General features: G+C 34.6%; 3 protein-coding genes and 1 long non-coding RNA gene across 4 annotated transcripts in view; all 4 read left to right on the top strand.

Annotated features, from left to right (window-relative positions):
- The window catches only part of LOC120274426 (receptor-like protein 12), a 2,238-nt gene extending 1,366 nt beyond the window's left edge, over window positions 1-872 (top strand). The window contains exon 3 of the mRNA XM_039280961.1: window positions 270-872. Within this exon, the coding sequence (XP_039136895.1) occupies window positions 270-872 (603 nt within the window). The remainder of the gene's footprint in view (window positions 1-269) is intronic.
- A 305-nt stretch (window positions 873-1,177) lies between these two features.
- On the top strand, window positions 1,178-3,751 carry LOC120271565 (receptor-like protein EIX2). The gene is made up of 2 exons (XM_039278250.1): window positions 1,178-2,988; window positions 3,490-3,751. Exon 1 carries the CDS (start codon window positions 1,362-1,364, stop codon window positions 2,985-2,987), a length of 1,626 nt encoding a protein of 541 aa, XP_039134184.1. The 5' UTR covers window positions 1,178-1,361; the 3' UTR covers window position 2,988; window positions 3,490-3,751.
- Window positions 3,752-19,105: 15,354 nt separating this feature from the next.
- Window positions 19,106-21,951, top strand: LOC120274410 (receptor-like protein EIX1). The gene is made up of 2 exons (XM_039280959.1): window positions 19,106-19,482; window positions 20,242-21,951. Exons 1-2 carry the CDS (start codon window positions 19,405-19,407, stop codon window positions 21,949-21,951), a joined length of 1,788 nt encoding a protein of 595 aa, XP_039136893.1. The 5' UTR covers window positions 19,106-19,404.
- Window positions 21,952-22,134: 183 nt separating this feature from the next.
- On the top strand, window positions 22,135-23,417 carry LOC120280020. The gene is made up of 2 exons (XR_005542237.1): window positions 22,135-22,641; window positions 23,190-23,417. It is a non-coding gene; the product is annotated as an uncharacterized LOC120280020 (long non-coding RNA).
- The last annotated feature ends 2,018 nt before the right edge of the window (window positions 23,418-25,435 follow it).

The following is a 25,435-nucleotide window of genomic DNA, read 5'->3' as shown; positions in this document are numbered from 1 at the left end:
CCCCATCCCACACTTTATTGGCTCTCTTGCCAACCTGAATTACCTTAACTTGTCTAATGCCGGATTCAGTGGAATCATTCCTCACACATTTGGAAACCTATCACGCTTGCGCTACCTTGATCTTTGCTCATCTTATAACACTCTACAAGCTAATGATCTCCACTTTCTCTCTGGGATGACATCTTTGCATCACCTTGACTTGAGTAGCGTGGATCTTTCTAATGTGCATGGTTGGCTCCATGACATTAATATTCTCCCTTCTCTAGTAGTCTTTGAAACTCACTGATGCTCAACTCCAAGCTGGTGCTGGTGGTATTCATGATCATACTACGCTGCTTCATCATCTCAAATTTACGTCTCTTAGTTTCCTTGATCTCTCTAATAATCATGGCCTGAACATCACTCTGCCTCAATGGTTGTTCAATCTCACTAACCTTCTTCATCTTGATCTTTCTGACTGTTTACTCCATGGCAAGCTACCTGTTACCATTGGTAACTTGAGTAGGTTGAGAGTCTTGAGCATGTCAGGTAACTCTTTTGATGGAGAGATTCCCAAGTCCTTGGGAAATCTTGGTAGCTTGGAGAGCCTTGATATGTCACAAAATGATCATCTGAATGGTAGCATTCCGGACTCTCTGAACAATCTTACAAATTTAGTGTACTTTGACTTGTCTAATAATAAGATTGGAAAGTTGCCAAAGAGCATTGGGAGGCTGCAGAAGTTGGAGGAGTTTCATTTGTCCAATAACCAAGTTCAGGGATTGATGCCTGCAAGCATTGGGGATCTAAGAAGCCTGCAATACTTGGATTTGTCATGGAATATGACCAGTGGACCAATTCCTGAATCCTTTGGCAATCTCACACTTTTGTAGTATTTGGATTTGTCTGAAAATGCAATAAGTGGAATGTTACCAGAGAGTTTTGGAAATCTTAGCCAATTGCTGTTGTTGACAATGCAGGCCAATGGCATCAATGGAACATTGCCAAAAGGCATGGGGAACTTATGCAAGTTACAGACGTTAGATTTTACAAGAAATTCTATCAGTGGAGGCATTGATGATCTTGTTGATGGATTTTCTAAATGCAGGGAGAAGAAGAATGGTTCTGAATCAGGAAGCACTGATGGTCTAAACACACTAAGTTTGGCAAACAACAGGCTGAATGGCACAATTCCAGAGAGCATAGGCCAATTATCTCAATTATCTCTACTGAATCTCTCTTCAAATTCTTTGGTCGGTGTCTTAACTGAATCTCATTTTGCTAATCTAGTGAGCTTACGGTATTTGGGCTTGTCCTACAACTCGTTCCAATTGAATGTAAGTGAGAATTGGGCCCCTCCTTTTGATTGCTTTACTATCCAAATGTGTTCCTGCAGAGTAGGCCCTGTTTTTCCTGCTTGGCTCCAAAGTCAGACAATGTTGAGCGAGCTTTGCTTATCAAATACTGGAATTTCAGGTAGCATCCCAGCATGGTTTTGGAATCTTACTCGTTTCAATTTGCTCGATTTGTCAAATAACAATTTGGAGGGGAGGCTACCAACATCTTTGGAAAATTTCAATCTCCGTCTAGTTGATTTGAGTTCAAACAGATTTGAAGGGCCATTACCTGAGCTTAATGCCAATTATTTGCTTGTTATCAATCTCAACAACAACTCATTCTCTGGGTCTATTCCTTCTTACTTTGCAGTTGCTACTAGGATTCAAATTTTCTCTTTCTCTAATAATCATATCAATGGCAGCATTCCGTCATTCTTCTGCAACCTTACTTTCTTGCAATTGTTTGACGTATCTAATAATGATATGTCTGGAGGACTTCCCAGCTGCTGGAATTCAACATCAGCATTGCAAATTATTAAATTATCTCACAATAATTTCTCAGGTAGAATTCCTGATGGCCTTGTGTCTCTCACCAATCTCCGTTCCTTACATTTAAGAAACAATGGTTTCTCTGGAGGACTGCCCTTGTCATTGAGAAAGGCCAACAAGTTGGTAATTCTCGATGTTGGTGAAAACAAACTCTCGGGTAACATACCGACGTGGATCGGTGAAAAACTTTCATCTTTAATTGTGCTTCGCTTGAGATCAAATTTCTTCAAAGGCACCATTCCAAAGCAATTATCAAAACTCTCCTATCTTCGGATCCTAGACCTTGCACACAACGGCCTATTAGGTTGTATTCCTTATACTTTTGGAGATTTCAAAGCCATGGTAGTCACAAATCACAGTGAATTGTTGTCTTTACTCCCCATTCCACCAACCACAATGCGCGGTTGTACTTTTCATGAAAGTTGTACGGGTACTCATACATATACCACATTTTCGTACTCTGACTCTCTCTCAATAATTGCGAAGGGCCTCCAAATGGAGTATTCTAAGCTTCTGTCATTAGTCACAAGCATAGACTTATCAAACAACAAGCTTTCCTGTGAGTTGCCTGAAGAACTGACAAAGCTACATGGGCTACATTTCTTGAATATTTCTTACAATCAATTAAATGGAAAAATACCAGAGAGCATCAGTGACATGAAACAGCTGGAATCACTTGATCTGTCAGAGAACAATTTATTTGGTACCATTCCTTCAGGCATGTCTACTTTGAATTTCTTGAGCTATTTGAACCTATCGCACAACAATTTGTCAGGAAAAATTCCATCAGGTGGCCAACTTCAGACTTTTAATCCGTCAGCCTATAATTGGAATCATGATCTTTGTGGATCACCTCTTCAGAATTGTGCTAATGTGACACAGTACTCCCAAGGCGCAAACGAGGAAGAAGGCAAAGGTGATTGGGCAGAAATGTTATGGCTTTACATAGGTCTTGCAACTGGATTCATAACTGGCTTCTGGGCGATCATCGGTACCTTTATTATCAAGCAAACCATAAGAATTGCTTATTTCCGATCTTTTGACAAAGTATACGATTGGCTATACGTGAAGATGGTTCTGTATTCTCGTAGACTCAAATCAACTTTCTCATCTAGGAACTAAGGTCAGGCCTAAGCTTTTACTCTTATCTTATTGAAACATATTTGTGTAATGTAGTATGAGATGATTTTGTGACATCGAGTGGTAATTAATATGATAGAACTGTTATCTTTATACTATAAATCATCACGCACACCATAAAAAAAGATCAGTAGTGCTAGATAATTCCACAAGTTGTGCTTAGTTTAAGAGAAGAGGAGCAACAAGAATTTGACTAATTAATGTGTTGTCTTTCATTTGCCTATCTATTCTGATTTCTTAATTCAATCAAACACCAGAAAGCATTAGTCCTGACTTCCTTCAGTCCAGACAGAGGCTAATGAAATGCTATCACCATAATGTATGATTTAGAAAGCATTTGTCCTGTCATCGCATCTAAAAATATATTTTGAGTAAGATTGTTTGTTTGTATATTATATTTAAAATATTAACTGGTTAAAATAATTTCTATTTGATTCTTGTGTTGGGTTGTCAAGGTTAAGCATTTGTTGTTCTCAATTTTCAGGTCCAAAGTAATGAGCTGGGTGGCCTAACTAGTTACTTCAATAAATTGATGTTATTGTATTATGTTGCTTTAGTTATGAGTCCTTTATTTTATATTTGAATTATGAGTTTGTAATTTGAATTACTATTGGATCTGAAATGCAAGCTGCAGAATATCATTATGTGTAATTTGAAGGTATACCATTTTGTTATGTTATTTGAGGATATTAAAGTTGTCTGTCAACATTCAAGCATTAGTTCTTGCGAGTGTAAGCGTGTGCTTTCAGCATTACGGAATTTACATTTTGTGGCCATGTCATCATTTGACACATACCATACTATTGATGAGGGTATTCATAATTGATGTACTTGAAAGATACGAAAACTCTGCAAACATGTTTATTCTAATCATGAGTAATTGAGGACAGATCATTGAATACTTTGAATTTAATTATGCATTTTGAAATATCATATTATACACTTTGGAAAAAAAAGTCAATTTTGTATAAACTAATTATCATTGTCATTACGCTAGAAAACTATATTAATAATTGTTGCCAGATATTTAGAGGAATGCCGTATTGATTTGAATAGATCTTACAAACTTAAGGCGTAATTTTATGTATGTGTAGTACATTATTTTTTCACGTGCAAGTCTATCTCCCAGTTCGACGGTGAAAAAAACATATCCAGGAATTATCTTGCAGTGAAAAGAATGAGAATAATGTGAATCAGGAAATGCTCCTCCATTGCTTTTTTATAAAAATTGAAATGATCACAATGCTTACTGATCATTACTGTATCCATATAGTAAAACAGGGTACAAAATCTCTTAGCATATACAACCTGCTCATGAATATGCTTCCTAGAAACTGAATCACTAAAACTGAAACAAAATGTGAAATAAGGAACAAGCTAACATATGAGTACATCTTGCGTTTGCAATAGAAAAAGAAAATGAGTACCTATTGTGATGTTAAGCCCAGTTCAGCCCATGCCAGATCAGAGTCCTTGTAAAGAGCATTAGGTGAGCCAACGACCTTCGGGTCTATTGGTACATGGGTCGCCGATAGAGCTCTCACCGAGTGGTGAGAGTTTGATTCTCGGCTGAGGGTACATTTCTGGGAGTTGTGAATAGTGGTTGTGTACGGGTGGTTCCAGCGCCCACGTGAGCGCGGCCCCGTCCCCACTTGTTCCACCGAGACTTGTGCACGCCCCTGGGGTATTTAGTGGGTTCGCCCCGCTCCTCTTCCTTAAAAAAAAAAGAGCATTAGGTGATGTTTTAGCAGAATTCCATAGCCTGCAACAACATCCATAATCTTCAGATGATAATGCCAACAAATTGTCTTCTTGGTTATGCCAAATGAAAACTGAAGATCAGTAAGCAAATGAAGCATGATTTCTGTCAGTAATTGACATTTTGTGTGGTCAATTTTAGATGTCTGTTACATTAAAGGTTTTTACCCAATTTAATGACCATCCTCTATCTCTGCAATATAAAGGCCTTTCACTGATTATCTCTAGTAGAAGTATTCCCAAGGCAAATGTGTTGCCCTGAACATCCATCCATATGTTTTCTTTCTATGGAATCCATAAAGTCAGGGTAGGGTTCACCATTGGTGACAGAACCATTTATGCCAGGTTGCGAAACAATCCTTTTCCACCTCTCAAAATCAACCAAACTCTAAAGGTAGTAAAATTGCTGCTAAAGTTTACTCTCATTTGCATAGACTTGACAGTCAAGGTGAGTATTGGAATAATTGGAAACAGATTTGGTGCCTCAAAGTTGCTCCTCGGTGAAACACTTTATGACTAATGTTTCACGGTAAAGTGAATACTTATGATTACCTTTATTATCTTGGGATAGGTCCTAATGCTGATTGTGTTTTTTGTGGACTTAGTCATGAGAATGCTGAGCACTTATTTAATGTTTGCCTAAACCTCAAACCATTTGGTCATTAGTTGGCAATATTATCTGTAAGACTTTTACTTTCCATGATGCCATTATGACAGGAACTTGGCTTTCTTCCAGTCCAGCTGAGAATTCTATCTTTATTCAATCCATTATTGCTGCTACTATTTGGTTTACTTGGAAAGCTCGCAGCAATTACATTTTTAAAAATGATACTCCTGACTTTCATAATATTGCTAGGAGAGTGTCTCATGTTTTTTTAAGAGTATTATTACTCTTCTGCTGCTCCTCAGAATGGAAGATGTTTCATTCTCTCTAACTTCTCCTCTCAAGATGGACCTCTTCTCTTCTCTTCGGCAATTTGGAACAGAGAATCAAGTAAGGAAGGGCAGGTTTTATTATGTCAAATGCTAATTCTTCAATCTTGGTTGCAGGAAGTAGTTGTACCTTGCCGGTTTCGGAGCTGGATGCTCAGATTAAGGCTCTTCTAGTGGATGTGAAGTATATCGCTGATTCTGATAGCCAAGTAAAGCACGTGTTTATCTCCAGTTCAGAACTTTATGATGCAACCTTTCTTGATAATCCCCAGTGTGATTGGCTCTCAACCGATGATATCTCTTTGATGAAGAACATCATTGCTGCTATTGGAAATCCTCCTCAACTGCTTGTTATTCCTAAGGGCTGGGATGCCATTGCCAAGAGACCTGCTGGACTTGGGTTTGGTCTCCATGGGCTTACCCTGTATCATCAAGGAAGAGACCTTCCTCGTTGGTTAATGAAGTGTATTTATTCTAATGGTTTTTCTTTTTAATTTTGCTGTATTTTGAGTTTAGTTCTGTTTGCGGTCAGTGCTTTTGTTTCTTCCCATTTTTATTTGTTTGTAGTTCATTTTTGAAAAAGGTGGATAAACTATATGCATTAGAATTCTTTTTGTTTTCTTCTTCAATAAAATCAGCTCTTGGAGGTCTTTATTTTGTTTTGAAAAAACAGGTTTTATTAACTTGAGTTAACTTGGGTCAAAGTTTGCATTTCCTCTCCTAGATTTACTCTTATTATTAATGGTCAACCATTGAGTTGGATCTCTTCTTCTGGAGGAATTAAGCAAGGGATCCTTTGTCTCCTTACCTATTTATTCTGGCTTCTTAGAATCTCACAACCATTCTTAATAAAGCTTTAAACATGAGTTTGCTTCTAGGTTTTGACTCTAGATTGGCTCCAAAATTTAATCACCTCATGTATGCCGATGATCTGATTTTAATTACCAAGGCTAATTGAAAGTCTACTAGAAAGTGTAAGCTTTGTCTTTCCATTTTTTGTTCATCTTACAGGGTAATTTGCAAATTCTTCCAAATCAGCGGTTTATTTCCTTAGTTGGTTCAATAAAAAACTTTCTAGGAGTATTAGCAATATCCTGAATTTTATGATGGAAAATTTTCCTTTTACTTATGTGGGTGTGCTAATTGTTCCGAAATGAATTAGCGTCTCATTTCCAACCTATGGTCTCTCGTATTTCCAGAACTATTGCTTCTTGGAATCATGGGTCTCTGTCCAAAGCTGGGAGGCATACTTTGATCACTAGTTCTCTCCTCTCTATTCCCATGTATTACTTGGAAGCTTATCCTCTGCCTGATAGTACTCTTAACTCTATTTCTAAATTGGCCAAGAATTTCGTTTGGGCTAAGAGTGGCAATAGTGGCGGCATTCATCTTATTAGTTGGAACATTGCTACACTTAACAAAATTAAGGAGGGCCTGGGCATCAAAGATTTAAAATTGACCATATATGCTTTCATGTCCAAACATGTTTTTGCTCTTTCAAATTCTAAGGATGCTATTTGGGTTGAGCTCTTGAATCTTAAATATTCAATCCTAGAGATTTTTTGAATTTACACCCGCCTGCCAATTGCTCATGGTTTTACAAATTTCTATGTAAAACTATTTCTATTACAAAGCCACATTTGTGGAAAAATTCTATTAATCCTTCTTTCGTTTCTTTTTTTAACCCTTGGTGTTTTGATACTCCATTGGCTTCTATGCCCACTTTTCTTAACATGGATTTGGATTTGGTTATTTTAAGGTTTCTAATTTCATTCTCAATATTAAATAGGGACCTCAGATTTTTTAGTTGGTTTCCAGTTCCTCCTTTAATCCTCCTATTAAGAGCTTGGGTATTATTAATCCCAATTCCCTTAATAATTTGGGTTGGTACACTGTCTCTAACAGTAATGGTATTTCCTCCTCTATCTACAAATTTTGGAATGGTAGAAACATGGAATTGTTTACCTGGTAGAGTTGGAGTAAAGTGTGGAAACTTTGGGTTTCACCTAGAGTGAAATTCTTTACTTGGTTGGTCTTCATGGTAAGATCCAGATATATGATTTCCTTCATAATGTAAACCTAGCGCTAGCCACCTACTGCATTTTTTGTAATCTGAATTGGGAAACAATTGATTAGTTATTTTGTGAGTGTCCCAGAATTCAAATTGTTTGGGTTTGTTGGGACGCAGTGGTTAACCTGGTCCATAGTCTCACATCGCCTGTGAGAACCAATCTCCCTAGCCTTATATTCTAAGCCAATCCTTCCCTCTAACTGCAGTTATGAAGAAATTAGGGTGGTGGGTCCCTGTATTAATATGGTATCATAGCTATTGTTCCGATCGGCCGTGACTAGGATCTTGGGTCCCACATCCACTTTGGGCCCAGGGGGGTGTTGGGACACAGTGGTTAACCTGGTCCATAGTCCCACATCGCCTGTGAGAGCCAATCTCCCTAGCCTTATATATCCTAAGCCAATCCTTCCCTCTAACTGCAGTTATGGAGAAGTTAGGGTGGTGGATCCCTGTATTAACAGGGTTCACTGAGTAAAGTGCGGGGACTAACATTGAGTTTCCTAATGTTATCCAAGATAGAAATTGGTTGATGGATTGTGACTCTAAATTTATGCTCTCTGTGATTGTTGTAACTTTTTGGTTGATTAATTTGGAAGACCAAATGTGATTATATTTTCAGGGGCTCACAACCGGATTTTAGTAGAATTGTTAATTGTGCCTTGAAGCATGTCAAAGAATGTAGAAATGACATCCACTACAGAATGGGGAAGTTTTTGATTAATCTTATTCAACCTTCTAAGAAGAATTTTTTGTTGTTTACTGAAGCTTCTTGGGTCTCTCAGAATTCTGCAACATGTATTTATTTTGTTTTCTTAACCACTAATGGAAATTTTTTTCCATGCGTGATGGCTTCAAATTTGGGTGGATTCCAGTCTCAAGGTTGAAATGCTTGCCTTGAAGATAGCTTTGAAGATCATATGTGATTGACGCCTAGAGGATTCAAGATGGTATGAATGAGATACGCAACTATCTGAGGAATGTGTCAAACTTAATGGTGGAGTTACTTCCTAGGGAGTTGAATACTCTAGCAGGTCAACTTGCAGCTCATGGCCAAAGCTCGCCTAAACTCTCTCTTTATCATCAAGGCCCGGATGTTTCCCAATGGCTTATGGAGACTTGTAGCTTCAGGTTTGTCCGTTTGAGATTGTTTTTGTCTATAGTTTTGTTTTCAGGTCCTCTAACCTTAATTTTGTGTTCTACCTACTTTGTAGCTCTTTTAACCAAAAAAAAAAAATTCTTATAGTTTAGAGATTAAAGTGCGCTTTTTCACTTCAAAGATAAATATAAACAATAATAATTAAAAGCTTTTTTTTTTTATAAAAAACCTCTCAAAAAAGAAGCTGATTTATTGAAGGAAGAAAAACCGAAATGCTAAACAAACTTCAAGAAACAAATAAATTTACAACTAACAACAAGCTGGATTAAAAAACAAAACCAAAATCAATGAAGGATTTCATAATCCAGTAATGTAAATCTCTGCCAAACAAGAAAAGATTAAGAGATTGATGCAGGAGACCATAAGAAGCTAGATTGATTGCTAGAGTCATACAGGAATGAGAAGTCTTATGAATGTGAGCATTACTAGTCATATCAAGAAGGAATTTGATATTGGAAATTTGAGTATTTAATCGGCAAGTGATAACGTGATCTGAACTCTTCAGCATGTTTAAATCGGCATGATGAGCGCTGAAGATATGCTTGACGAGAAGTTGGAAGCCCAGCGCAAATTGAAGGGTGACTTCCAAGGCAAGCAAAGCGTCTGAAGAATTATCATCTGCAGGTTGAGAAAGGCAACCTGGAAATGGAACAATGAAATTATCATTAGATAAGAAAAAACCGATAGCTCTTACTTGGCTGCTATGATTGAGAATCACATGAGTGAATAAAAAGTAATCGTCAGCTCTTGTGAAGTTATATAAAATGAGCTTCTTATGGAGGAGGCTTCTGTTGTTGTTGAAATGATCCCTAGCATGAGCAAGAGCTCTGCTAACAATGACATAATAATTTGGAGTGGTGTTATTAAAGATAGCATCACAACAGCTCTTCCAAATAAACCAGGCACCAGCTACAATTACAACAATTAAAGATAGCATCACAACAGCTCTTCCAAATAAACCAGGCACTAGCTACAATTACAACAAGTGTAAACTGAGAGTAAATGGGATTAGTGAGCCAAGTTCTTGAAGAGAAACCATCAGGGAAGGAGATGGTGATGTTCACATTGCTGCTGATCTACGCCCAGACCAAAAGAGTTTTGGGACATTGACCAAATAAATGATTAATAGTTTCCCTAGAGATGCCACAGAGAATGTAGGGATTATCCGGGCCCATATGCAAATTATAAAGAAATTCAGAAGTAGATAGACGACCTTTAAAACAAACCCAATAAAATGCTTCAAATGGGGAGCAACATGTAAATGCCAAAGAATTTTCCAGCCAATCCAGTTATCAGATAAAGAAGAGTTAAGATTCAAATGATGGTAGACAGTTGCAAAGATTTTACTGCAATTAGATTTCAGTTGCCACACCCAACAATTATTAGAATCAAAATTAATAGTACCCAAGCTCCCAGAAGAAGAGTTAAACTGATTTCCAAATATGAAATTAAAACAATTGAAATCGTAATTATTGCTACAAATCATGTCAGAGATATTAATATGATGGAAATCAGCATCCATATTATGAAATGTGGGTTTAAGAGCAATGGGGATGTCAAAACACCAAGGGTCCTTTAGGAAAGAGGTGCTGATGGGATTAACAGAGTAAATTTTACAAAAGTGCTTTGTTGTGCACAGCGAAATTGCAAAGACCACAGAAAACCAAGAACATTTAGTAGAGGCATGATCAAGCCAAAAATTAATTTTCCCATATTTAGTGTTCAAAATGTCGACCTAGAAAACATTATCATTATTCAAGTATCTAAAAACATGCTTCGCCGTAAGAGAATGCTTTGTGATGACAAGATTTCTGATGCCAAGGCCCCACTTAGGCTTACTTTCAGTAATCACATTCCAACACACATTATGGATGCCCTTTCCATTGCTGCCTCTACTCCAAAAGAATTTTCTCACAACCTTAGAGATCTCAGACAGAATGGAATCAGGGATCGGATAAACTGAAAGATTGTAGGTAGGGATGGAGAGGATACAGGAGTTGATCAAAATTTCTTTAGCAGCATAAGAAAAGTGAAAACTTTTCCATCTATTGCAAGTGTTACAAATTTTATCAAGCATCGGTTGGAAGGCTTGAGCAGCAACATGCTTGGGAGGGAATATTGCCACAAAACCTTTGTATAATTTGTTCCTAGATTGTTTCAAGAACCAAATTAAAAAATTTTATTACATTTAAGTTTTTGTTTATATAACTTATGACTTAATAATTGAAAAAAAAAAAATAATTCCACTTATTTATTTGTGCAATAAATATTCATAAGACCTTTGAAATCCAAGATATACAACAGTTTTCATTGCAAGAATTGTTTAATTATAGGTAGAATACCCTAATTGATCCCTGTATTATTTTAAATGTGCCCCTTTAGTCCCTCTTGTTTTATTTGTCCTTGGATGGTCCTTTTATTATTTCAATGGGTAAAATCAAGTCCCAGCCGTTACGGGAATTCGATTTTCCGTCCGTGAGGGCTTACATGGCATTTTTATATATATTATATTATTAAAATATTATTTTTTAACCTTAAAAAATGGATCCGGGTCTAATTCGGACCCGGATCCGAAACTTAAACAAAATATTAACCAACTTTACTCTTTCACCCGCCATTGTCGTCCCAACCACCGATTCTCGCCGGATCATCTCACCGGAGTGTCAACGCCACACACACCAAACTGCCACCATTGTAGACATCGGAGAAGGATACACGATCCTTGCTGCTCCTTTGCACAAGAAGACGACTGAGGATCCGCACCCCGGCTAGGCATTCATCCGGAAGACTATTGAGGATCCTACGCCATCATTGAAGGTAAGGGAATTAATACTCATTTCTTTGTGTTTCTATTTATCAACCCTAACCCTAACCCTAACCCTAACCCTAAATCTGGTTCTCGCCGATGAGCTCTATTGAATTTGCAGTTGATGGCACAGACCTTTCTGTGAGAGCTCACATACATCATCACTGTTTGTAGAACATTCCTCTAGTATTGTTAACATTATTCAATATTATTTAGAAACTCATCTGTAGTATTTTAGCATTTTATTTTTATTTTTTTAAAAATCATTCAACACCTAGGAATCCCACTTGCTACACTGCCTAGCAGATGCAACAAACTTAGTTTTGTGGAGCAACTTTTGTATATAGAACTCATGAATTGTGGAGACCTGAGAACTTCCGATCCTTTGTAGTAAGACAGCATTGCGGGCATTAGTGAAACATGCTTATGGGGCTATGGTCTTGCATAACTATTACAGCTAGCTTAGTTTTCACTAGTTTTTCATATATTCCTAGTAGTTCAATATTCTATCCTCTAGTTGAGTGTTTTTGTAGAATACTTTTTTAAAGCATACATGCAAATTGTGATGGCCCTTCAATTATAATAAGTGGTGATAATATTTGCATAATCCAACATAGTTGAATTAATATGCGTCTGGACGTTGTTGGACTGGATTTATGCTCGTAGTTGCTAGATCTTTATTATCATGTTTAGATTTGGTTTACTTTTATTAAAGTTTTAATTTTATTCCTTTATACATAGCTGGAGTTTGTACAATATATAATTGGTAGAGTAAGTGATTGACTTCCATTTTTATTGAGGGCATCAAGTTGAAATTTAAGATCAGCAATCTACTTTTGGTTCTTGACAATGATGCACTTTGGACAAATGTGAGTATTTCAAATTTTCCGTAATCCTAGTGATTGAAGTGAATTGGTTTAGGATTGGAGCCACCAAGGATTTTCATGTATTTGATGATGTCAAGTAAATCAATTCAAAAACTAACATGAGAACACACTAGTGTGCCGTTTTGGTGACACATGCCTATAACGTTGTTCTGTTTTTATCTGTAGTTTCTATATATGCCATTTTAACAAGTTGATGCTTATTTTCTAGCCGCGTTCTACAGACATACATTGGATAAAGCCTTGTTGCAAACCGTAGTAATGGCAGCAGGCATCATCAATTCAATCTAGTGTTAGTAGTTTGTGTTTGATGCTTCTATTTTTTTTCCAGTAATATGTGAAATGCTTCTAATACTTCTTTTATTGGCGTAGGGACACTGTGAATTGCCAATATTGTGATGATATGTTTGTTGATTTTCCCTTACATTATATTTATATTCTTATAATCATGCCAAACTTTTTTAAACATCAGTTTTTGGATTGCTTGATGTATTTTTCCATGTTAATAAAGGTCTTGTTACAACTATTTGCTTATTTGATATGGGCTGCTATTATTTTTTACATTGTTTAAGTTTATAAGTTGTCCAAGAATTAAAATCACATGTTTTTTTTTTTTCCACTCATGATGGGTATGTTTTGAATTTTATTATAAATTGAGGTCATCAATTATTAAGCCTAGAAGTCTAGATTTATCATATTTGGAATCAAACTTTATTCAGACAAGATCTCCAATCTAGATTTATTATTAGCTTTCTTAGAGTAATTCTAATTTTTGAAATGCTGGTTTTCTTATGCCAATGATGCTAAAAGATTAGAACTCAATCCTCATTTTTATCTGACATGGTTTATGTTTTATATATTTCCATTTTGGATTTCTATGATGTGCAGCATGAGATGTCTAATTCAAAGGAGTACACTATTAAATATCATCATGGAGGCTCATTAGTAAGAGAAAGGAAAATTAGGTATGCCAATGGGAAGATTAATGAATTTGCTGTTGATCCAGACAGGTTATGTTACTGGGATTTGTTAGGAGATGTTAATGAGTTAGGGTACAACATTGAGAGGTCTGTGAATCTATTTTATGTGGATGAGAGTGGGGCTTTGAAAACAATATGTAATGATGAAGACACTGCAGATTTTTGTGATCAATTAATTAAATCTTGGACAGCAAATATCTTTGTGGAATCATCGGATGCTAAACAGGACAAGTTATTGCCAAAAGTGTTACTCACTGATGTTGGCATTGATCTAAGACAGAAAAATATTGTTCAGTTGGATGTGGATCAAGTTCATGAGGGTGTCAGTGAAATTGGCAATGAAGCTGGCAATAAGAGTGTCAGTGTAATTGGAGATGTGCAGGAAAATGAGAATGACAGTGATAGTGACTCAATGAAAGATGATGTAGAAAGGCTAATAGATGTTCCTTTTATTAGTTACAACTCTGATGAAGCAGAAGAGGCAAGCAGTAAGGTTAAAAATTATGTTCAGTTGGTTAGATCATTACAAGGGTCATATAATGTTGTCAACAGAGATGAAGATGTGGTGAGTACAGATGAAGATCCTGAAGAAATTATTGATGGAAATGAGACTGAGGGGCAGCAAGATATACCTGAAATTCCCCAGAGCATAAAAAATCTGGCAGCTTCTTCTGATATTGGAAAAGTTAGTGGATATATAAGTGACTATATTGAGTCATCAGACCCAGGAAGCTATTCTGATACCGGTGAAGACTCTAATGCTGATGATGCTAAGAGACACAGGTCTAATAGAATGATTTATAACCCTAATGTCCCTCTCAATGATTTCTTCTTGGATTTAAGGTTTAAAGATCTGAAATCATTCAAGCAAAAGCTCATTGAATTTTCAACTAGGAGGGGATTTGAATTCAAGTACATCAAAAATGATTCACTGAGGGTTAGAGCTAGATGCTCTGGAAAAGAGTGCAAATGACTAATTTTATGTTCTTGGTGTAAGGGGAAAAAGATGTATGTTGTGAAACATTATATCTCAGAGCATTCCTGCTTGCTTGGGTCTACAAAAAATAGAAGGGTGACAGCTCCTTTTATTGCTAAAAGATTTGGGGAAATGATAAGTGCCATACCTTTTATCAAGGCAAGACAGTTAAGGGCAATGGTGAGGGCACAGTTGGGTGTTTTCATAACCAACAAGGTCTGCAGGAATGCCAAGAATTTGGTGCTTAAAAAAATTGAAGCCCAGTTCATCGAGGACTTTAAAGTACTAAATAATTATTCACTTGAGTTGAAGGAGACAAACCCAGGTAGCACTGTAATTGTTGTGGTGGAAAGAAACAATCCAACTGAGCTACCTGTATTCCAGAAAATTTATATCTGCCTTAGTGCTGCTAAAGAAGGGTTTTTAGCTACCTGTAATTGTTGATTTTTTCTACATGTTGTGACGGCGACGGCGACGGCGACGGCGACGACCATCACAACTGGGATGACGACAACCATGGTGATGACGATAGCAGCTAAGAGGATGATGGTTGTTGGATAAAACTTCATTTAAAAGTTAATGTTTTGTTTAAGTTTTGGATCCGGGTTCGAATTGGATTTGGACCCGGATCCACTTTTTTAAGGTAGAAAAATAATATTTTAATAATATAATATATATAAAAATGCCATGTAAGCCCTCACGGACGGAAAATCGAATTCCCGTATGGGGCGTTTAGTTGAATGTAGTTGAAAATGCAGTGGATTTGTATTTACAAATCCTTGGATTTGATAATTCAGGAGAGTCAAATCCAGTGTTTGGTTAGATGTATTTGTAATACTGGATCACAGAATATTGTGTTTGGTTGAAGGGATTTGTTAATTTGGATTTAGAAAACATGTGGCTGATTTGATATAATAATTAATATATACATTATAAAATATACATTTAATTTTAAGTAAATATGAATTTAAATTTAAAATATTATTAGTAATTAATATAATTAATATAAACTTAATTTATTATAATAAAATATAATATATTAATTATTTATTAAAAATAAGTAATATAATATAATAAATCAATTATATACTATATTACTAATATTAATTACACTATATTACATTTTATTTAATATTTTTATAAAATATAATTATAGTGTAATTAATATCATGAGTAATTAACATAATTAATATATGTTTAATTTATTATAATAAAATATCATATATTAATTATTTTTTTATATTTAATATTTTTATAAAAATATAATCAGTGTAATTAATATCATGAGTAATTAATATAATTAATATATACTTAATTTATTATAATAAATATAATTTATTAATAATTTATTAAATTAATTAATATAATATAATATATCAATTATATATTATATTACATTAATATTAATTACTATCTAGTAATTATATTATATTTCATATTTTTATAAAAATATAATTATAGTGTAATTAATATTATGAGTAATTAAAATAATTAATATATACTTAATTTGTTATAATAAATACAATTTATTAATAATTTATTAAAATAGTTAATATAATATAATATATCAATTATATATTATATTACTAATATTAATTACACTATAATTATATTATATTTAATATTTTATAAAATATAATTATAGTGTAATTAATATTATGAGTAATTAATATAATAAATATGAATTCAAATTTTAAATATTATAAGTAATTAATATAATTAATATATACTTGCATGTGAGGGATTCATTGGATGGGATTTTGGAATTCGGTCATTTTGGCCGAATTCCATAATCCCATGACTTTTGGATTCGGAAATACAAAGTAAATTCAAATCCTTTGAAACAAATAAAGGATTTCTCAAATCCAAGGATTTTCAAATCCTTTGACTTTCAAATCCACTCAAACCAACACCCCCTGATTTTACCCATTGAAATAATGAAAGGACCATCCAAGGACAAATAAAACAAGAGGGACTAAAAGGGCACATTTAAAATAATACAGGGATCAATTAGGGTATTCTACCTTAATTATATCATTTTTATATATGATATTGCCACAGAACCTCACTTAAAATTTTAAAAACTCCGATGAGAAGCAGAGAAATTTGCCTAGTTTTATGTATTTTTAAAGCATTTACTATCTTTTGAAATTAAACTAAATAAATAAATAGTGATAATTGATTTTTAATTAATTAAGTCTCATTAATTATTTTTGTAATTTTAGGTCCCAATTAACTAAAACTCTCTTTATTAAATTCAAATCTAACATTCTAATAGTCCTTTGATATTTTTCCCCAATACCTAATACATTCCTAACTTTGAAAGGTATTCATATTTAATCCAATTATTTTATAATTTAATTACATTTATATTAAATTACTATATTATTATTATTTTTTTTTACTTCACTTTCAACTTGAAACTTTCTTCATTGCTCTAGCGCCACCAATCAACATGGGGCAAAAATCACCCGATCTAATGTGAGGGCGAGCTAGAACTGAGTTTGGGCAAATTAATTTGGTTTGGTTCATCGGTCAAATTCTAAAATAAGTGGATTGTCTTAAGTCAACTAATTAATCATCCAATCCCACAACTTATCAAGTGGGTTGACTCAAGTCCACAAGTTTTCCATGATTGAGAGCTTGACGTTTTGGACAAAAGATTTCAGCATATACAAAAGAAGTGTGAACATGTAATACTGGTCTTTGTGTCTTTGACGCGTTAAACATATATCATCTAATTTCTTGAAAATGAAATGGTATTAACTAGGCTTATCATGCGTGTCATCATCATAAATATAATCAACTCCATCATTGACTTGGAGATTTCCAATATCATAACTAGTTGATTTTTCTTTTACTAGTGCTTCCAACTTTTATATAAGAGTTAATCCCACTATAAATTGCTTCTTGTGGTGTTTGTTATTTTTTTTTTAAATTAAAAGATGAAATAAATATTATTATAATAATAATAATAATAATAATAATAATAATAATAATAATAATAATAATAATAGTTGCTTACACTTATAAAGTAAATAAATTATAAACTTTGATTTTTTTATATATTTATTTTTTAAAAAGTTTAACTAAATAAATGATAGGTGATAATTAATTTTTCCCCCATCAAGTCTTATTGATGGTAATTTGTTTAAAAAAATATATAATTGAGGGTTCTTCGGTGGGTTGTCTTACAAAAAAAATCAAGTAAATCACAATTTAGAAGGAGTATTTTTTATGTTTATAATTATATTTATATATTTTATTAAATGATTTCTCTAATTATACACCAATAGGTTATATACCATAAAAAAAATTATATTCTAATTTATTTATCATAATTAGTTTTTTTAAATGGATAAATAGCGTTCATTAGAATCATAAGTAAGTTTTGATATTTATATAAACATTTAACCTTATCTTATTAATTTCATATCTATTTATTGAATAGCTATGAACAAATTAGAATTGATAAATAATATATATAACCCATTGTTGTTTAATTAGAGAAATCATTTATATAAATATCAAAACTTAATTATAATAAACTAATTAGAACTGATAAATAAATTAGAATATAATTTTTTGTCGTATATATAACCCATTGTTGTTTAATTAGAGAAATCATTTAATAAAATAAATAAATATAAATATAAACATAAAAATTACTGCTTTTACACATTTTTCTAAATTATTTTTTTATGGCAAATATTTTCAAATTTTTAATAATATTTTTACTTTTTAATATTATTTTAATATTATTTTGATAATAAGCACGTTAGCTTCCCTAATGTGAAACCTGACGGATGTTAGAGATAGGGATCAATTTTTTCTAGAACAAATAATAAAGAGTCTTTTTTGGATATTATAATTTTTTTCTTAATGATAGACGATAAAGTGTCCTCATTTAAAAGTTTGTCAGAAGACAAGAAGATATAGAGATGCATTAGTTTCAGTAGTTTATCATTTATTAATACAAATAAATACCACATCACGAACGTCCGAAAGATTTGCAAGGAATCTTTATCAAATTTGCAAGGAACCATATATAGCTAATAAGTTTACTTACTATTTAAACAATACTAATAATAATTTTGGGCCATAAGAACAATAGATGAATTAGTAGTATTATAGCTGCGTGGTGCAAGGTTTTGACCATGCACTTGCCCCTATTGCCATGTCACAATATATTGTGCTATATGGTGATTGTCCATGTGGTTAAAATTTAATAATGTTTGTGATTTTCACTAATTTTTGTAATATGATAATATATATATTTAAAATAACACAATGACATTTAATTCATTGATAAAGGGTTGTTAATTTATTAATTTAATAAACACTTGTTCCCATCACAAATGGCCTACAAAATTTCCTGGGGATTTTATGCTCCAGTCAAATCAACAAAATCAATCCAACCCATCCGACCTAAGAAAGCAAACGCATCTTCTTTGAACATGTGAAAGATGTTTTGTCTTTTTAGTCTTTTACTTGAGCCAAAACATTTACATTTAAATCAAAGCAATAAACTTTGTTTAAATCTGCTTATATAGTGCATGCGTTTCTTCTATCCCATTCAGACATTTCTCCAGAGACGTTTCTGAGAATTTCTCTCTTTAATCTGATGGCTTGTCTCTCATTGTTTGTTTTGTTTCTTATCTTTGTTCTCTCAACATTCCCTCCATGTTATGTCCATGGTATAATTAGCTGCATTGAAACTGAAAGGATAGCCCTTCTCAGCATCAAAGAAGGCATTAATCATAGCGACGACCAAAGCTTGTTCTCTTCTTGGATTGGCCATGACTGCTGCAAATGGCAAGGCGTGAGCTGCAACCATGAATCCCGCCATGTCATCAAGCTTGATCTCCGACAGCACCCTTCTAATGTCTCTTATTATTTTCTCATGCCACCAAGTAAGTTGAACTCTTCTCTCATTCAGCTTCATCATTTAAAGCACTTGGATTTGAGCATGAACAACTTCAATGACTCCCCCATCCCAGACTTCATTGGCTCTTTTGCCAACCTTGAATACCTTAATCTCTCCAATGCCGGATTCAGTGGTGCCATTCCTCATACCTTTGGAAACCTATCATGCTTGCATTATCTTGATCTTAGCTCAAATTATAATCTACAATCTAATGACCTCCGCTGGCTCTCTAGAATGACTTCTTTGCATTACCTTGACTTGAGCGGAGGGAACCTTTTCAAAGTGGATGGTTGGCTTCATGACATTAACAGTGTGCTCTCCTCTCTACGTGTGTTGAAACTTTCTAGTGCTAAACTTCAAGTTGGTGGCATTTATGCTACTACTAATCCGCCTCATTATCTCAACTTCACATCTCTTCGTGTGCTTGATCTCTCTGGCAATGATCTCCTGGAAATCACCCTGCTTCAATGGTTGTTCAATCTCACTAGCCTTGTTCATCTTGATCTTTCTGGTTGTGTTTCTGTATGGCAAGTTACCAGTCACAGTTGGTAACTTGAATAGCTTGAGAGTCTTGTGTTTGTTTAATAACTATGTTGGTGGAGTGATTCCAGAGTCCTTGGGAAATCTTGGTAGCTTGGAGAACCTTGATTTGTCATATAATGAACTCAATGGAAGAATTCCAGATTCTCTGAGCAATCTTACAAATTTAGTGTACTTTGATTTGTCTAATAATATGATTGGAAAGTTGTCAGAGGGCATCGGGAGGCTGCAGAAGTTGGTGGAGTTTCATTTGTCCAATAACCAAATTCAGGGATTGATGCCTGCAAGCATTGGGGACCTGAGAAACCTGCAATATTTGGATTTATCACAGAATATGATCAGTGGAGCCATTCCCGAATCCTTTGGTAATCTCACAGTTTTGCAGCATTTTAATGGTGCTGAAAATTATGTCAGCGGAAAATTGCCTGAAACTATAGGAAATCTTGTTCACCTTCAAGATCTAGATTTGTCTCAAAATGCAATAAGTGGAAAGTTACCAGAGAGCTTTGGAAATCTTAGCCAATTGCAGTATTTGAGCATGCAGGGCAATGGCATCACGGGGGGATTACCAGAACATGTAGGAAAGCTGTCTAGCTTGTTGGAGCTTGATTTATGCAACAACAACATCAACAGAACATTGCCAAAAGGCATGGGGAACTTATGCAAGTTACGAACCTTGGATTTAACTAGCAATATGATCAGTGGAGGCATTGATGACCTGGTTGATGGATTGTCTATATGCAACAAGGGCCTAGAAACATTGAATCTGGGAAACAATAAGCTGAATGGAACAGTTCCAGAGAACATAGGCAAATTATTTGAAATGATTAAATTGAATCTCTCTTCAAATTCTTTGATGGGTGTCTTAACTGAATCTCATTTTGCTAGTCTAGTAAGCTTGCAATTTTTGGACTTATCCTACAACTCATTGCAATTGAATGTAAGTGAGAATTGGAAGCCTCCTTTTGAATGCTTGGTCATCAGAATGTGTTCTATCAAAGTAGGCCCTGTTTTTCCCACTTGGATAAAAACTCAGACAGGATTGAGTGACCTTTGCTTATCAGATGCTGGAATTTCAGGCAACATCCCTGCATGGTTTGGATATCTAAGTTCCTCTTTTGGCTATGTTCTCAATCTATCAAATAACAATATGGAGGGGAGGCTACCAACTTTGAAAAATTACACTTTCCATAGGATAGATTTGAGTTCAAACAGATTTGAAGGCCCATTACCTGAGCTTGATCCCTCCTTTTTGCTTGTTATCTATCTCAACAACAACTCATTCTCTGGGTCTATTCCTTCGTACTTTGCTAATGCTACTTATATTCAAGTTTTCTCTGTGTCTGTTAATCATATCAACGGCAGTATTCCATCGTTCTTTTGTAACCTTACTACCTTGAAATTGCTTGATATATCTAATAATGATATGTCTGGAGGACTTCCCAATTGCTGGAATTCAGCATCAGCTTTGGAAATTATTAATTTATCTGACAATAATTTCATTGGTAAAATTCCTAATGGCCTTGTGTCCTTGACCAATCTCCGATCCTTACATTTGAGAAACAATGACTTCTCTGGAGATCTCCCCTTGTCCTTGAAAATGGCCAAAAAGTTGGTCACTCTTGACATTAGTAAGAACAAACTCTCAGGTAGCATACCAATATGGATAGGAGAAAACCTTTCATCTTTAATTGTGCTTTGCTTGAGATCAAATTTATTCCATGGCATTATTCCAGCACAATTAGCAAAACTTTCCTCTCTTCAGATTTTGGACCTTGCACAGAACAACCTATCAGGTTGCATTCCTCATTCTTTTGGAGATTTCAAAGCTATGGTAGTCACAAAACCACACTCAATGGTGGTCTTTGTTCTCTATTTTGAGTGTTGCCGAACCTTTTTTCCCCTTTTTCAATGATGATGTTCTTAATAGCTTTGTGTACTTAGAATCTGTCTTAATAAGTGCAAAGGGTCTTCAAATGGAATACTCCAAGGTTCTATCATTAGCCACAAGCATAGACCTATCAAACAATAAGCTTTCCTGTGAGTTGCCTGAAAAACTGACCAAACTACATGGGTTGCACTTCTTGAATCTTTTCTGGCAATCATCTCATTGGGAAAATACCAGAAAGCATCGGTGACATGAAGCAAATTGAATCACTTGATCTATCAACAAATAATTTATTTGGTACAATTCCTTCGAGCATGTCTACTTTGAACTTTTTGGGTCATTTGAATCTGTCGCACAACAGTTTGTCAGGAAAAATTCCATCAAGCACTCAACTTCAGTCTTTCGATCCATCAGCCTATAATTCGAATCATGGTCTCTGTGGATCACCTCTTCAGAATTGTGCTAATGGCACACATTATTCCCAAGTCACAAATGAGGAAGAAGGAAAAGGAGATTGGACAGAGATGTTATGGCTTTACATAGGTCTTACAATGGGATTCATAACTGGCTTCTGGATGATCATCGGTACCATTATCATCAAGCAAACCATAAGAATTGCTTATTTCCGATCCATTGACAAAGTGCATGATTGGATATATGTGAAGATGGTTGTGTACTCTCAGAGGCTGAAGTCAACTTTCTCAAGAAGGAACTAAGGTTAGGCCTGAGCTTTTACTTTATCTATTGTTGAGATGTATTTATATAGCGTAGGATGATCTGATTTTATGACACTCAGTATATAAAATTAATGTTATAGTACTGTTACCTTTATTAGTATGTCATCGCACACACCATAAAACCATTTTTGGAGACTATAACATTTATATTCCAAGCTTTATAAAATGATTTACATAGTTGTGCTAGATAATTACCACATAACTGATACATTGTGTAAGTTCTGTTTAGTTAAAGAGGGAAGGAGGAACAATATTTTTTTCCAGTAAGGGTTGTCTTTCATTTGCCTACCTATTTGAATTTCTTAATTCAATCAAAGTAAAAGAAAGCATTAGTCATAATTCCTTCAATCCAATATATTTATGCTTATCACCCTTGACCAATATATTTATGCTTTCATCTCTTTTGGAAATATATTTCGATTAAGATTGCTTGTGCGTATATTATATTAAAATTTTACATGGTTCAATTTTTTTTTATTTGATTGCTCATTGGGTTGTCAAGGTTATGAATTTGTTCTCAATTTTCAGGTCCAAGTAACATGGCAGGTGGCCTAAGTAGTGTATATCAATAAAGTGATGTCAGTATATTATGTTGCTCTTGTTATAAGTCCTTGTTCATTCTGTATTTGAACCATGAGTTTGTTATTTGAATTGTTACTAAGTTTGAAATCATAAGTGTAGAACATCATTATGTGTTGTTATTTGAAGATATAACATTTTGCTATGTTTTATGAGGATATGAAAGTTATTTATTGATATTGGAGCATTACTTCCAGTGGTTGATATTATACTGCAAATGTGTTTTGAGTTCTTGCAATGTTAGGGCTTTCACACTCTATGTGCATGCCGTCGGTCGTCAAATACTGCCTTGTTTTTATGGGTGCTTCTACTTGATGTACTTGCAAGGCATGAAAACTCTGGAAACTTGTTTAGTATAAGTAAATTGAAATTTATGAGCTATTATGAAAAGATCTAATGAATACATTAGGTTTAATTGTGCATTTGGAGATATTTTATTATACACTTTTGAAGAAAAGTCCATTTTATTTGTGTAATTTATTATTGTTGTTATATATTACGATTGAAACTATTTTATAATTATTATCTAGAGGAATGCGGCATTGATTTGAATAGACCTTGCACACCAATGGGGTAGTTTTAAATTATCTGTGCATCATGGTTATCTCAAGTTCGAGCTCATGCCTCAGTTTGGGGTGAAAGTCAAATGATCTTGCAATAATAAGAATGAGAATGATGTGAACTAGGAAATGCCCCTTTGTTGCTTTTTTATAAAAATCATGATGATCACAGTGCTTACTGATCATTACTGTATTAGTATAGTAAAACAGAACAAGAAATCTCTTAATATATACCACATGGTCATGAACTTGCTTCCCAGCAAATGAATCACCAAAACCGAAACAAAGCACAAGCTAAAGAATAAGCTAACTAGTGTGCATACCTTGCATTTGCGCTTGGGAAAGAAAAAAAAAAAAAAGTATCTATCATGATGTTAAGGCCAGTTCAGCCCATGCCAGATGAGAATACTTGTAAAGAGTAGCTGGTGAGGTCTTAATTCCATCCTCCAACATTTCAGTAATTATTTCCATTGAAGGCCTCTCAGACAAATTTTACTGCATACTACCGAGTGATCATCAGGCTTGACATTTTTCAAATGAGTGTGTACTATTTAGCTCATCTTCTCTGGTTTTTTCAGATGCTCCATCGCATGCAACAACATCGATAATCTTCCGATGATAATGCCAACATATTGTCTTTTAAAGAACCTCTCAAGCAGAGAAGCTATTTATTAAAAAAGAAAGAGAACAAAAGAAAGAAAAAACACAAACCAGAAAAAGATCAAATACAAACACTACATAAAAGAGAACATAAAAATAGAACAACTTAGAATGAAAACCCTTTGCTTAAGAATGATCTCATGATCCAAAAAGGTAATTCTTTTCCGGATAAGAGCAGTTGAGGTGTTGATGATGAAAGCCAAAAGCGACAAGATTGGGCTGCAGGAGAGCCCCAAGAGAAAGGTATTATATGGATTTGAGGGCAGCTGCACTGGATCCAAAAAGGAATTTTCAGGGTTGCTAATCCGAGGTTGATATCTCCGGGAAGAAGTGAAATCCGAGGTTCGAAGAAGATCTTGAATGACATGCTCGATCACTTTGAAAAATATGGTTAGCAGGAATCCGAATCTCCAAAGCGAGAATGAAGGGCAACCCAGTTGCAAGTATGACATCGAAATGTTGTCCGACCAATTCTTTGAGAACCACATCCTGCAAGAGAGATCTCAAAATTAGAATTTGTAAAAGAAGAAACCGAAAGAACAAACACGGAGATCACGATTGGTGATTGCATGAATGAAGAGGAATCCACCGTCGGCGAGTGAGAAATTGTTCAATATGAGTTTCACCTTAAAAGATCTTTAGAAGCGCACGGAGAATTCTTCAACATGGGCCACGCAGTTGGAAATAATGAGCGGTAATTAGAGGGCGAACATTTTTAAAAATAGCATTACACCGGCTAAGCCACAAATGCCATGCACCAGCCGCAATGTAAGCCAAGAACCGTAGGGAATGGCTGAATTCAGAAACCCAATTGCCAGAAGAAAAACCATCATTGAAAACAATAGCAGTGTTCAAAAAAGAACTAAAATGATCCCAAACATTCAAAGCACATCTACATTGACCAAACATGTGATCTATGGTCTCACGATGAAGACCACACAGACCACAAGGAGAGTCAGGGCCAATGTGAATGCT

This window comes from Dioscorea cayenensis, chromosome 2 (assembly GCF_009730915.1).
Source record: "Dioscorea cayenensis subsp. rotundata cultivar TDr96_F1 chromosome 2, TDr96_F1_v2_PseudoChromosome.rev07_lg8_w22 25.fasta, whole genome shotgun sequence".
NCBI classification, from domain to species: Eukaryota; Viridiplantae; Streptophyta; class Magnoliopsida; order Dioscoreales; family Dioscoreaceae; genus Dioscorea; species Dioscorea cayenensis.
This window is presented reverse-complemented; position numbering and strand designations above follow the sequence as displayed.